The sequence below is a fragment of the Cannabis sativa genome, chromosome 3 (genome assembly GCF_029168945.1).
Source record: "Cannabis sativa cultivar Pink pepper isolate KNU-18-1 chromosome 3, ASM2916894v1, whole genome shotgun sequence".
Lineage (NCBI taxonomy): Eukaryota > Viridiplantae > Streptophyta > Magnoliopsida > Rosales > Cannabaceae > Cannabis > Cannabis sativa.
Window position 1 is genome coordinate 59,271,283 of NC_083603.1, and position 15,221 is coordinate 59,286,503.

At 35.8% G+C, this 15,221-nt stretch overlaps 1 protein-coding gene across 1 annotated transcript; it reads right to left on the reverse strand.

The window, feature by feature from the left end:
• Nucleotides 1-1,831: 1,831 nt before the first annotated feature.
• Nucleotides 1,832-4,762, reverse strand: LOC133036196 (uncharacterized). The gene is made up of 4 exons (XM_061112708.1): nucleotides 4,110-4,762; nucleotides 3,264-3,931; nucleotides 3,023-3,078; nucleotides 1,832-1,852 (listed from the first exon to the last, which is right to left on the reverse strand). Exons 1-4 carry the CDS (start codon nucleotides 4,760-4,762, stop codon nucleotides 1,832-1,834), a joined length of 1,398 nt encoding a protein of 465 aa, XP_060968691.1.
• Nucleotides 4,763-15,221: the final 10,459 nt, after the last annotated feature.

Sequence of the window (15,221 nt, forward strand, 5' to 3'; positions counted from 1 at the left end):
TTTTTAATAATATTAACTATCACTCCCCGGCAACGGCGCCAAAAACTTGTTGCGATATTTTTGCACACGCAAGTGTACGTATCGTTTAAAGTAGTAGACTCACTAGGAGTGAGGTCGATCCCACAGGGAGTGTAGTTAAGTACGTTAAAATTAAACTTTTACTTCTATTTGGTTAAATAAAAAATAAAGAAAGAATTAAGAATAAGAAACTAGTAAGAAACAATTATACAAGAAAATTGAAAGTTAATAAAAATTAGGGCTTCGATTTCAATTGTTTTTATTGAATATGGCATAATATGATTATTTTCCTAATATTAATTTCTATGCAATAGCAGGTTTACTAAGGTAATTTATAGTCTTCTCAGATATATAAATCTCAATTACATGCAAACTTTCTACTCTCGTGATAAATTTAACATGCAACACGCATTAAACACAGAAACCCTATAAGCTATCTAAACCATATAGGTACTCTCATCCTATATCGAAATTCAGTTCTATTCTACTATAGCATATTTGACACTCACTTCTCAGATCTCGCATCAAAATCATAGACAGTTAATTGGTGATCAGGCAATTAAAAGTAATTAAGCACAAATAAAAAAAAGAATACATAAAAATTAGGGGGAAAATTAATCATATTAAAACCATAAACAATGTTAAACAATATCCATCTAACCCTAATTAAAGTGTTTAGCTACACATGTTCATGAGAGCACAATCACACATATTAACTTTAAGAAAAAGAGATGAAAATAGAGAAGAGAAGAATGCTCAAAACCCTCTGAAGAATGCCTCCAATATTCCAGTTGATCTCTCCACTTTGCATCTGTATTCTCTCTGTTTTTCTCTCTAAAATTGCTTGCTGAAATCAACTCCCTTCTTCCCTTTATATAGGCATTGAAGGCCTAAAATTATGGAAAAAACGCACATGTTGAAATTCTAATTCGAATTTAAATTTTTGGGAAACCTCAAACGAGATATTTTTTTCTGTTGCGTCGACTGATAGTATTTTGGTCATAACTCTCTCGATATTGCTCGGAATTGGACGACTCAAGATGTTCTGGAAAGATAAAAGAGAGATCTAGAACTTTCGTGTTTTGACTTTTTCCAAAATCTAATCAGAAGATAGTCGAATTAAGGCTTGAAGTTTCAGCATTATTTTCTTGCACAGTTCTCTCTATTTTAAATATCATGATATTTTTATCTTTTTTCCCATCCTTTTCTCTGATATTTTTCTAATCTTCTTCTATTTTAAATTTGCAAAAATAAAAGATAACAAGCGTAAAAATGCTCCAAACATGATTAAAACTTAATTAAAAATATACTAAACTTAATCTAAAATTAATACTAAAAATAACCTAACAATACGTCCCTAACATATCTGCACCCTTCAATTGGAATTGGGATTTCAGCCTCCTCTTGCAGGATTTCTGAAACCAGAATCTGGGCATGTGAATCATCGTATTCCGTGCAGTGAATAGTGATTTTACCAACATGCTCGTACAAATACGCTCGGGCCACAATGTTGTCGATGTTGTCAGAGCAGAGATTGACTTGCTGATTAAGGGCCGCATGGTCATCGAAATTGTACAGGAGACCTTGGTCGTTGAGGGAAATAAACTCCTCAGGATAAGTTTGTGGTTGTCCCTCATCCTCAGGAGCGTATGGTTGTGGAACATACGCCTCACCAGCCACCTCTCCTTCTTCCTCTTGTTCGGCACCGTTTCTCTTCTGCTTAAGGGATTGGACTTCGACTTTTAATTTTTCAATCTCCTTCACTTGCCGAGCCACAACATCAGACACTTCCCTTTTCTTCCTGCCGAACAGTTTAGATGTCCTGGTCAGGAACCTGCAAATTATAAAATGCAAATTAGCTACAATTTTATTTGTGTAACTAAATAAATAACATTTCAAGTAATAACATACCAAGCAGCCCTGACACATCCAGGATGCTGTGGTGTCCCGAGCGCCTGCGTCAGGATATCGTTTTGGCCCTGGACCTGAATTTGTCCCTGAATAAGCTTCTCCTCTAATTGAGCCTAATGTACGCATATATTCAAGCAATTAGTATGTCAATTGTATACACTAACTCATTAGTAGAACTCAATTAAGGATTAATATATACTTACTATCTTCTTTGCAATTTTCTTGTCGTAATCAGTGACAAGTTTTTGAGTCTTGGTGCGAGATTTAATCCAAACATGGTAGCGGGGGGGATCTGGAACTTCGAGATCCTTTTTCTACATTATTTTATAACAATTCAATGAGTACCAATTAAATTTTATAGCACATTATTAGAATTTAAGCATTACTTACCACAGCTTCCCGTACGTTCACCATTCCACTCCGACCACTTCGATGTCTGGATTGGATTTTCGGGGAATGTTCACGTTACACCTTACTCAATTCCTACAATGCCAAAAAAATACATTAGATACATGTACTTGTATTTAAGATTTTATCTTAGTGTTAATATAATTAGCGTACCTGAAATTCAGGAGTTAGTTGGCTTTCAACAAAAGTGCACCAATCCGCATGGTCGATCTCGGGGTGCTTTTCAGGGACTTGTGTCAGTCGTCTCAGATCCTTCTCTTGCAAAGCGGGCATTATGATGTCTTTTGTCATCCTATTCTTGAAGTCTTTCATTAACTTCCCAGCTAGGATGAGACAATCATATTTGAAGGAATCCGGCACAATGAACCCCGTCTAGTTTGAAGGAAAAAAACATGGTTAGAGTGAACATTTGAATTAATAAAAAAACAAATCAAAATGCTAACAAATAACAGCTTACTTGTATGTATTTCCAAACTTTATTTTTCAGAGTAGGGTTGACTTCTTTCCAGTTTTTATAGGACAACCCTATCGTCTTCCGGCATCTGACTCCTAGAGTTGATACGAGCTTGGCATAGTTTTTCCCGCACTAATTTCCTTTGTCATTAACCTAGAGGGCCACTCTTTTGCCCTGATCCATTAGTTTGGATATTTCATTCATCTGCGTAGGCCCTCGTGTAGGTATTACTGTTGGACACTCTGCCTCTACGCCTGAATCAGATCCTGATCCTGAGTTGGCCATATCTACACCATTAACAAACAAAATTTGAAGTTAGCTATATATATAACAAGTAGTGTATACGAAATATTAAATGCATAAAAAAATTGTTAAGTATTGAGCATAAACAACCACAATATAAAATAAGCTATATACCAAGTTACCAATTAGACACGTTTTCTTTTCTTTTTTTTTTTTTGTTTATGTTTGCCTGAATCACAATTGACCCATATTCCCTCATTGATATCGTTTCTAATGTATTTAGCGTCGTCTTCCTCAAGGTTACAATCAATTCCCATAACTTGCTCATGAATTGGTTGTCCAGCAACGAAGTCATCATAACATAAGTCAGCATTCTCCTCATCCTCTTTAGTCTCTAAGAACCTCCTCTCTGGTGTCGATAAAACAATAGACCATTTATCATTAGCCGGATCAGAAATGTAAAAAACTTGAGCTGCTTGTCTAGCCATGATAAATGGATCATTCTTGCTTCCTCTCTTACTTAAATGAACCAAAGTAAAACTAAGGTCGTCAATTTTTACTCCAACATTGTTGTCGACCCAAGAACATTTAAAAAGTGGAATTCGAAACGCAAAATAATTGAGCTCCCATATTTCTTCAATGACCCCGTAATACATCATAGTACCTAAAACAGGGTTTCTATCTTTTGCACTTGCAAAGTGCATAGTTTCTGCGACGATACGTATGCCACTATTTTGAACCTCTCGAGTATCATCTCTTGACTTTGTATGAAAACGTTTACCCCTTACAATGTACGCTTCATGCTTTGCTACAGCAAAAGTTGGTCCAAGGGCAATACGACTCAACACATCAGATACTCCACGATTCGGTTCGTTCAACTTTGCTATAATGGTATTCCTTAACCACCCAATGAAAGTTTGATGATGTTTGTCTGCAACCCATTTTTGTTTATTTTTTTGATTTCTTCGAACCATTGATTGTAACAGCTCCATATGGGCACTGTAAAACAAGTAAGGTAAATCAAGTTATTGTTCATCGTGACTTAAGTAATGTTAATCAAAGAAAAGCTACTTACGTTATATATGGTTGAACCTCTACATTATTGTTCATCACGACTAACTGAGCTTGATCTACTTCAAGCTTGGACACTGTCACCATTGTCCTTTTCCCCCTTAATCCTCTATCAACCTCATCTGGGTCAGTTCTTGGTTTTCTAATTCCTATTGCGTCAACTCCAGCCATGTACTCTGAACAAAATTCCACATCCTCTTCAGATATGTAGCACTCAGCCATACATGCTTCTGGCCGATAGTGGTTACGCACATAACTTTTAAGTACCTTCATATTTCTTTCAAATGGATGCATCCATCTCGCCCACACCGGCCCACACAACCTTGCTTCTCTCACTAGATGAACCATTAAATGGATCATGATGTCGGAAAAAGATGACAGAAAAAACTTTTCCAGGTTGCACAATGTTTTGACTACATGTTCATGTGATGCATCTAACTTATCCAATTCTAATTCCTTCCCGCACAACTTATTAAAGAAAATGCAAACATGTGTCAAACACTCTCGAACATTTTTTGGCAAGACAGATCTAATGGCAATTGGAAGCAGATGTTGCATTAACACATGACAATCATGTGATTTCAGACCCATTAGTTTCAATTCAGTCTCATTCACCAAGTTTTTGATGTTAGACGAGTAACCATCGGGTACTTTCATATTTGCAAGTGATTTGTAAACTGTTTGTGTTTCTTTTTTGGACAAAGTTAAACAAGCAGGAGGCAAATATAATCAATCACCTTTCTTCTCAGGTGCTAGAGATTTTCGTATACCCATTTCAACGAGATCTAAACGACTATTTAGACCGTGCTTAGTTTTGCCGGGAATATCAAGTAAGGTACCAATAATACTCTCACACACATTTTTTTCAATATGCATGACATCCAAACAATGTCGAACTAGTAAACTTTTCCAATATGGAAGACGAAAGAAGATTGACTTTATTTTAAAACAACCATTTGTTTTTTTATTTTTCTGCGTCTTTCCATACATAAAATCTACAAGTTCAACTTGTTGGAGAATTTGTTCCCCAGACAGTGGCAAAGGAGCCATATCTCCCTCTTCAGTACCATCAAATGCTTTCTTCTTCCGTCTATCAGGATGATTTGCAGGCAAGTACCGTCTGTGACCCATATAACACATCTTGTGTCCATTTCCCAAGCGACAAGCCGATGTGTTAGTGAAACAAATCGGAAAACCTTCGTAACCTTTTGTGCTTAAGCTTGATAAATTACTATAAGCAGGGAAATCACTGACAGTCCACAATAACACAGCTTTCAGATTAAAGAATTCTTTTTTAAAACCATCATAGGCCTGAATACCATTCTCATACAATTCTATTAAATCTTCAATCAATGGTTCCAAATATACATCAATATTATGTACGGGTTGTTGCGGGCCTGATATCATTAAACAAAGCATGTTAAATTTCCTCTTCATCACTAACCAGGGAGGAAGATTGTACATAACTAGGAAGACAAGCCATGAACTATGACGACTACTTAGAGATCTATGTGGATTTACTCCATCCGCAAATAGACCCAGACGAATGTGTCTTGGTTCAGATTTGAATTCAGGATTTATGTAGTTTACTTTTCTCCAAGCTTGGGAATCTGCAGGATGTCTGAGTTTTCCATCTTTCACTCTCTTGGTCTCATGCCAAATCAAATTTTCAGAATGTTCTGCACTATGATATAATCGTTTCAGTCGCAGAATCAAAGGCATGTACCACATCACTTTATGGGGGATAAGTTTCCTATTCTCCTTACTCTTGTTTACTTTATGGTGGGATAAACTGCAAGTCGGGCAATAATTCATGTCTACATATTCCTTACGATATAAAATGCAATCGTTCGGACATGCATGAATTTTTTCATACTTCAATCCTATAGAATTTAACGTTTTTTTCACTTTATAAGTAGATTCCGGGAAGCGGTTGGCAAATGGTAAGATATCTTTAAAAGCAGCTAAAAATTGAGTAAAACATTTATTGCTCACTCCATTTTCTGCTTTTATGTTGTAAAACTTTACCATTGTTGGTAATCTTAGTTTTTTACAACCATCGAACATGGGTTTATCAGTATCACTAAGAAAATTATTGAATTTCGCAAGATCATTAAGAAATTCCTCCTGTGCTTCGTTTAGCAAGTCCAATTGATAATCATCGAAATTATTACCCTTGATATCATCTACCCCCGGCTTTCCTAATGGATATGGATCATCAGGTAAATATTCGCCATGGTAATACCAATTTGTATAACTTCTATTGAAACTTCATAAATACACATGGTCCTTAATCATTGTAATATTCCCTTTAGATACATTACAACAATCTACACACGGACAATGAATACGATCGTCATTTTTAGAATTCTTTAAGGAAAACTCTAAAAATGCATTGAACCCTACTTGAAATCGCAGTGTGTCTCTCTCCTCACGCATCCATGATTTATCCATAACAAAAATCCTATCCAAAAAAATTCTGTATTTAGTAACTAATTATAGCTAGTTACTAATTACACAATGTAACTAACTAAGTTTCTCACAATTTATTCATATTAATTTATAAATTACTCAAATTCTTGTTTTAGTTTAGTTCATCTTATTAGGTTGTTTAGTTGATTAAAATGTTGGTAAAATTGAAAAGTTTATATAAATGTGTATATAATTATTTTTTACGTGACCTAACTTCTTATTACTATGTTATAATTAACTAGTTATTTGGGTTATGTAAATATTAATATTTTTTTAGTAAGATTTATCCTAATTCTACCAAAATTTCGGCAGCATAACGGCTGTAATTGAACGTTCCCAAAAATTTTAAAAGTGCCTAAAATAACAAACAAAATAGATAAACAATACAAAATTTATCCACCCATCCGACCGTAGTACATGTATTCGCAGAACCTACTTCACTACGGATGAATATTTAAGATATTCAAACTCAACTAACATGCATTGATAATTAATTATATAATAAGAAAAAGTTAGTTAAAGTATATACCTATCAATGCAAGCTCAAATACGCTACACACAAAATTATGCCGAACCTACAATATAAAAAAATATAACGAAATTGTAAAATTAATTATTTCATTACTTATAACTAGTTATTAAAAATAGTAATAAGTTACTTAGTTACTAAATTATACATACATATATATATAATCAATTATATCTCACACTATTATCTCAAAAAAAAATTATATCCCACACTAATTCAATTTTAAAATTTTTATTTCTAAACTACACACACACTAATATACACACAATATATACACACATTATATACACACATACTCAATAAAATATAAAAATACATATATATACTATATATTGAGCTTTAAATTTTTACCTAATAACCGCAATCCGACAAGCAATTCCGTCAAAAATTCGGGCACTATACACATACAACACAACAATATTACTAATAAAATTAAAATAACCCAAAAAATAATTTACAAAAACCAAAAATAAAATAATGTACATTATAAAAATGAATAGAAACTATATTTATACCATAAAGTAGGTTGAGATTCAATGTTTTCTCAACGAAAAATGGTGGCCGGAGTTATACCCACTATTTTTGTATAGGTTCAGATGACAGTTAAATAGGGAAAAAAATTAAAACTTTTTGGGTGTATAGGATTAAGTATCGAAAATAGAAGATTTTGCAACAAAAATGGGCTCAAATGGTTTAGAAATGGGGGAGAAATGGGTGGTGGAGGCGGTGGTCGGTGAGGGTTTTTCGTCTCTGCTAGCTACTGGTTCTTTGGCTTTGGCTGGGTTTGTTCGAGTGAGGAAGAAAGCTGAGGAAGGGTTTGTTTTATAACCCTATGGTGTCGGTTCCTTTATAGGAACCGACGGCATAGCGTACACGTGTCAGCAAACCGTGTACCCTATGCCGTCGGTTCCTCATAGGGTCGACCAGAAAAAAAAAATTAATTCCCAACCGCCTCTAAATGGTATAATGCAATTTTATACCTACGGTTTTTATTAAAAATCGCCTCTAAATGTCAATTTTGAACAAAGCGGGTATTTTCACACCCTTTAGCTTCCCTTTTTATAAATGGGGGTGAAAAAACAGCCTCTAAAGGCTAACATTGTAGTAGTGTAAGTAAATCATTTCTTTATTGATCAGTTCAATTTGTCCAAAAATTAGTAGTATTTTTCTTTTATTTTATATAAGTGATTGAATACTTAAATCTTGCTCCATTAAATGATTAAATTTAATAGAGATCTAAAAATTAATTTTACATTTTTTTTTATACATTTGATAATTTTTCTTAATTATTTATAATTTTATTATTTCATAATTAGTTTCTATATACATTAATTAGTGTATGTATATATATATTAATAAAATTATTAAAAAAATTGAAAAGTATTAGATTTAATTTTATTAATAATTAAGAAATAAATTTTAAATATATAATTTTAAAAAAATTATTAAAACCGCGCGAAATGCAGATCTATTCCCTAGTTTATTATATAGCGATAGGTTATATTTGGTAAAGTAACAAATTAATGAGTTTGTAATAATTATTGTGATTTCCAACAACACATTAATAAATATATAATTCTCTAATTTATTAACCAATTTATCAAATATAATATTAGTATTTAAATATTTAACTATATTGTAGTTCAATCGAAAATAAACTCCCAAACATAATCAGCTTGCTACTTATATTACGTACATTATTTCTTCTGATATTCTTACTTGTAAACCGCCATATTTCTAGAATAACTTGTTGCTTCAAAAAAAAAAAAAAACAAGTTGAAAAAAGTGATAACAATACCTTTTAAAAAAAGGCATGCGTTTTCTCTCCAGGCCCCTTCCATGGCGAAGCGGCGACGAGCGATTCGAAAGTCTGTTATTTGTGAGTTGAGTGTGGAATCTGGAAATCGTAGTGAGGGAGATAATCGACAGATTAGGGTCGATAATGAAATAGAGGAAACTGGTGTTGCAGATGCGATTGAGGAAGAAGGAGAAGCGAACAGAGAGACAGTAGAGGTTGACCTAGGTGATGGGCAAGAATTTAACGAGGAGCAAAACTGGGCTGACAAAGTGGAGGCCGACGATCTGCAGACTCAATCTCAGAGTCATTGGAGGAAGCTTTCGGCCATAAATTTCCAGGACCAGGAAGGCCGACTGAGATTTGAAGAACCGATGATTAAGGAAGGCATTAAAATAGCCCAAATTGATGCAGAGGAGGTGGTTATGCAGGCGGCTAACTGGAGCTCTGCAGTAATATGTATGGTTCTAGGAGCGAATCCACCGTTTGCTGTTTTTGAAGGTTTTATTCGAAGGATGTGGGGAAACCTGGGGATTGCTCAGATTGTGCGAATGAATGGTGGGTTCACCATTGTTAAGTTTAACGATGAAGCTACTCGTGATCACGTCCTGGAGCATGGTGTCATCCAATTTTATCGAAAACCGGTAATTACTAGACCCTGGACTACTGATTTAGATGCTGTGAAACTTGTTAAATCTGTACCACTGTGGGTTCGTTTACCTGATTTGGGATTGCAATATTGGGGGAAGAATTGTTTAAGTGCTTTGGTTAGTACTATAGGCAACCTGATAATGGTGGATAAAGTTACAAAGGATAGAACTATGGTCAAATTGGCTAGAGTTTTAGTAGAAATGGATATTACTGATAATCCTCCGAAAGTAATACATTATCTTAATGAGAAAGGGAGATTGGTTGAGCAGGGGGTGGAATATGAATGGTTGCCAGTTAAATGCAAAAATTGTGGGGGTTTTGGGCATATCATGGCTGAGTGTAGGAAAGGTGAGGTTAAGCAATGGGTTAAAAAAGATGCAAAAGGTGTTGGGGCTGGTGAGGAAAAGAATGGTGCTAATGATGCTCAAACTAATGCAAAGGAGGCTAGTGATATGGGAGGTGATGGCAAGAATAGAGTAGGGGGAAGATTGGGTAAGGAAGGGGAGAAGGATGGAGCTATATCTCAACAGAAGGCGGGGGACTTGAGAGACCGAGAGGAAGATAAAGAATCATGTCATGGGGCATTGATGGCTGGGGTAGTGAATGTGGGAGAGGCTGAGGAGAGTTGGGAAACAACAAAAAGAGCTCATCTTCTCAAGAATAAGCAAGTGGTTAGGGAACATGGAGAACATCATAAAGCTAAGAATACTTTCGAAATGTTGCAAATTAGGGAGAGTGGGACACAGGGAGATGGGTCTTTGGTTCATTTTTTATGAACTGCTGCAATGTGATGTGTTGGAATGTTAGAGGCCACAATAAAGAGAAGAAACAAGAGGTTGTGCTTAAAGTTTGTAAAAAAAAGGAAATTGGGGTTGGAGCTTTGGTTGAGACTAAGCTGAAAAGTGAGAAGGTTCAAGAAATGATGTCTAAAACTTTTTGTGGTTGGGAGAGCTATAATAGCCCAACAATAGAGGAAAAGATTGTTAATAATTTGGAAGAAGACGTTTGCTAGAGTGATAGTTATTGCAGAAACTAGCCAATTTGTCCATTGCTATGTGAAGTTGGCTAGTCATACGGAGGCATTTTGTGTTACATTTGTGTATGGGATGAATGGTTTAGATGAGAGGAAGGTGTTATGGAAGGGCCTAGCTACTCTGAGATTCCCGGTCAAGCCTTGGATCCTTTTAGGTGACTTTAATTCCTTAATTAATTGTTGTCGAGTCAATTTCGCAACACCGAAAAGTACTATTTAATTGATATAAAAGAGAATTTTTAGGGAAATGACAAGTGCGAGTATTCAACCTAGAATGGCGAGTACTCGACTGGGAATGCAAGAACAAACAACAAGGCTGGAAAAAGTAAACAAGACAAAGAATTATAGTGGTTCAGTCAGATTTTGATCTGCTTAGTCCACTGTAGCAAAGGATTCGTAGGTGCATTTTCATGGTGGATCACCCCTTTATATACAAAGTAGGTGTCCAATCGGTTACATAAGGATCACATTCATTGTTAATCCATTATTTACACATTGAATTGTAATAATTAAACTCACACAACGTTAACATTAATAAATGTGTGACAGTTACTAAGTTCATCAACGTATGCGTCTTCCGCATCTGCGAGTTGACTGTTCATGTTCCGTTTGTTGAGCTCGCAGGATCGCCAGTACGTTTGGAACGTCTGCGTCCTTAGGTAATCGCCCCTTGTAGATATCGCATGTTGGAGCTAGTAAAATCTGGACATGCGAATTTATATTGGTCTGTCAGGGCTATTGGGTCGTTGGGACCAAACTACATCATAGGGAGTTGGTCTCTATACTTGTCACGGAAATATAGAGGGGACACTCGCACATGTTCTGACACATGCGAGTTGGATCTACCCTGCATGATGAGAATTACGGTTACGTGGTGCGACTTAAGTCGCACTCGCAGTATCTCGCTGGTTTTATCCTGAGCGAGGTCTAAACTTCGAGAAGTCTCTCACGGACATTCAACCTTCATTGGAAATCTGAATACACGTGTCCTTTAAAGAGGAGTCTGGTCTCGAGTTTCTAGGTGAGAGAAATCTCACTATAACATTAATTATGGGGATAGAGTTGGTGGTAAACCGGTTTCAAGGGCTGAGATTGAAGATTTTAATGGTTGGCTTAGTTTGGGTATGGTGGATACTTTGAAAAGGCAGGGTTCTTTCTTTACTTGGTCAAATAATCAAGGGAGTAAGGATAGAATATATTCGAGAATTGATCATGCTTTTAAGAATGAGGATTGGATGGACTTATTTCCTAATTCTTCAGCTTCGTTCAGTTGGGAAGAGGTCTCGAATCATTGTGCTATTGTTGTTTCTTCAGCTGTTATGGTGGAGATAGGTGTAAAGCCGTTTAGATTCTTCAACTATTGGACAGAGCATTGTGATTTCAAGAATCTGGTTATGGATAGCTGGCATAAACCGTTTTTCTCTGCTGGTTTATTGGGGATTTGGTCTAAGTTGGCTCGGCTGAAGCATGTCTTAAAGTCTTTTAATCATGCTAGGTTGGGTAATGTGGAGTTGGACTTTCAGAAGGCTAAAGACAAGTTCCTTGAAGCCAGATTACAAGCTCAAAGTCATCCGGGAGTTGAAAGATTTATCAAAGAGGAAAAAGAGGCTGCTGACTGTTATCATCTTCGAGAAAAAATGCTGAATAGTTTTCTTGTCCAAAGGAGTAAGGTAACTTGGCTAAACCAAGGAGATGGTAATAATGCCTACTTTTATGCTTGTATTAAGAAAAGAAGAGAAGAGAATAGGATAGCTAGCTTTGTTGATATGCAAGGAAATATTGTTGATAACTATCCTGATGTGGTTAGGCATTATGTTGATCATTTTAAAAGCTATATGGGCAGCTGTAGTTCGGTTACTAAAAAGCTTGACAAAGAGTCCTTGGAGCTTGGAAATAGGCTGTCGTTGTCCCAACAATTGAGATTAGTCCAATCTTTTTCTAATAAGGAGATTAAGGAAGCTTTGTTCAGTATCCCTAGTTCGAAGAGTCCAGGGCCGGACGGTTATAACTCTGAATTTTTCAAGGTCATGTGGAAAGAAATTGGGGTTGAAGTATGCCTAGCGATCAAAGATTTCTTTAATACGGGTAAGATTCCTAAGCAGTTTAATGAAACGGTAATTTCTCTCATTCCTAAGGTGGAGAATCCTATGAGAGCCATAGACTATCGCCCTATAGCTTTTTGCTCAACTTTATACAAATGCATTACTAAGCTCATGAGCAAAAGACTAGCTGAAGTTCTACCGTGGCTGGTTCATCAAAATCAGGGTGCTTTTATAAAGAAGAGATCCATTGCTCATAATATTTTGATATTCCAGGATTTGATCAAGAACTATGGGAGGAAGAATGTTTCGCCAAGGTGTGCCATTAAAATAGATCTCAGTAAAGCCTATGATACTGTGGATTGGGGCTTTGTTGAGGACTTATGTGTAGGCTTAAATTTTCCTTCCAAGTTTGTTGATTGGATCATGAAGTGTCTAAGGGGAACTTCATATTCGATTATGTTGAATGGAAGATTGCATGGTAACTTTCAAGGGAGAAAAGGGCTTCGACAAGGGGATCCGATGTCTCCTCTCTTATTTGTGCTAATAATGGAATATCTTTCAAGGAGATTACTAAAAGAAGCATCGGAGAAGACATTCAAATTCCACCCTATGTGTAAAAGCCTCCAGTTGATCAGCTTATGCTTTGCAGATGATCTCATTCTGTTTAGCAAGGGCTCTGTTTTGGCGGCTCACCATTTGAAGATTGCCTTGGGTTGTTTTTCTGAAGCTACAGGTTTATTTCCTAACAAGGATAAATCTCTAGTGTACTTTGGGGGTGTTAATTTGCTTGAAAAAGAGGCGATCTTGGATGATTTACAATTTAGTGAGGGTTCTTTTCCTCTCAAGTATCTTGGGGTGCCCCTTAGACCTACTAAGTGGAGACGGGAGGATTGTGATGCTATCATAAAAAAGATAAAAATACGGCTGGTTACTTGGGCAACAAAACACTTATCTTATGCGGGACGTATTCAACTCATTCATTCGGTGTTGTTTGGTATTCGTAACTATTGGATGAGCATTTTCATTCTTCCGCAAAGTGTAATAAAGAAGGTTGAGAGGCTCTGTAGAGGCTTTCTTTGGGGAGTTAAGGGTGACCGAAGTAAAATTCATTTGGCTTCTTGGGATAAGGTTTGTCTTCCCAAACCGTTTGGTGGTCTCGGGTTCAAGAATGGTGCAACTTGGAATCGTTCTATTCTTGGAAAGTTTGTTTGGGCTATTATGGATAAGCATGACATTCTTTGGGTCAAATGGGTCAACAACATCTATATGAAAGGTGCTGAGTTTTGGGATTATGAGTTGAAAGGGGATGTAAGTTGGTATTGGAGGAAACTTTGTCATTTGAGAAGCAATTTCAGCAAGCCTATGGTGACAGCAGCTGTAAGGAAAGGTAAATTTGTTGCTGCCAGATTGTATTTGGGGACTATAACACTGAATATTGATAGCTTTTACAAATCTATTTGGTGTAATTTTACTCTGCCCAAGCATAGATTCATCTTATGGCAGGTGGTTCATGGACACTTGCTAACTAGAGATAATTTTCATAAGTTTCACATCATTTTAGACTCTAATCTCTGTCCAGTTTGTGGGAGTGAAGAGGAGAGCCACCATCATCTTTTTTCACTTGTTGTGTCTCTAGGGAGGTGGTGAAGCAGATCTTTGATTGGTGTGGTGTTGCTGCCTGGTCGCTGGACTACAATAGGTGGCGATGTTGGTTTTCTAGCAAGATTTATGGTGTGGTTAACTTGCTCTTTGCTGCCACCGTCTATATGATTTGGAAAAATAGGAATTTTTGTGTGCATAATAGTAGTTGTTTAACTATATTGAAGATTGTAAATGAGATTAAAGAATTAGTTAAATACAGGTTGTATAGTTTAAAGAATAGGAAGATTTATCAAGCTGAAAAAGGCATGTATTTACGCCTTCTGTTGTAGTGGCTGCTTGTTGCAGCTGGTGTGTGTTTGGGGCCGGTTAGGTGTGGCCTTGTTGTAGCTTGTTTTGTTCTTTGATTAATGAATTTTCCAGTTAGTCAAAAAAAAAAAAAAGTGATAAAAATGAAATATCAGCGCCTAAAAAACCTAATAAAAAGAATTGATTATACGTAGTTGTTTAGATTATTGTTATTAGGTACTAGTAGTATCTAATACATTCTTAACATGTTACGTTACGATTGAGCAGCAATAATTCTTAATAATTATTATATTTATAAGACCCAATACGTATTTGGTTTGACTAATATCGATATTAGCACCTACAAAAAATATTAATTAGCATTCATACATTTCTCATTTGTTTAATATATCGATATAGTTATATCACTTTATTGAGGTCGGCCTATACGTGATCGAACACAAAGTAAATAATCATTGGATCTTATATACTGGCACAGTTAAATTTTGTACGAATTTGATGATTTGGATTCAGTAATCATGCATTGAAAATTGGTGAAAGTTCCGGAAATGCATGGGAATCTATTTGTTTTCTGAAAAAGATATTAAGTGGTAATGATATAACATATTATTCATTTGTCTTTTTTGTTTTTTTGATCAGAAGATATTATTCATTTGTCAGTACATTAACTAATTACAGCTTTTTCT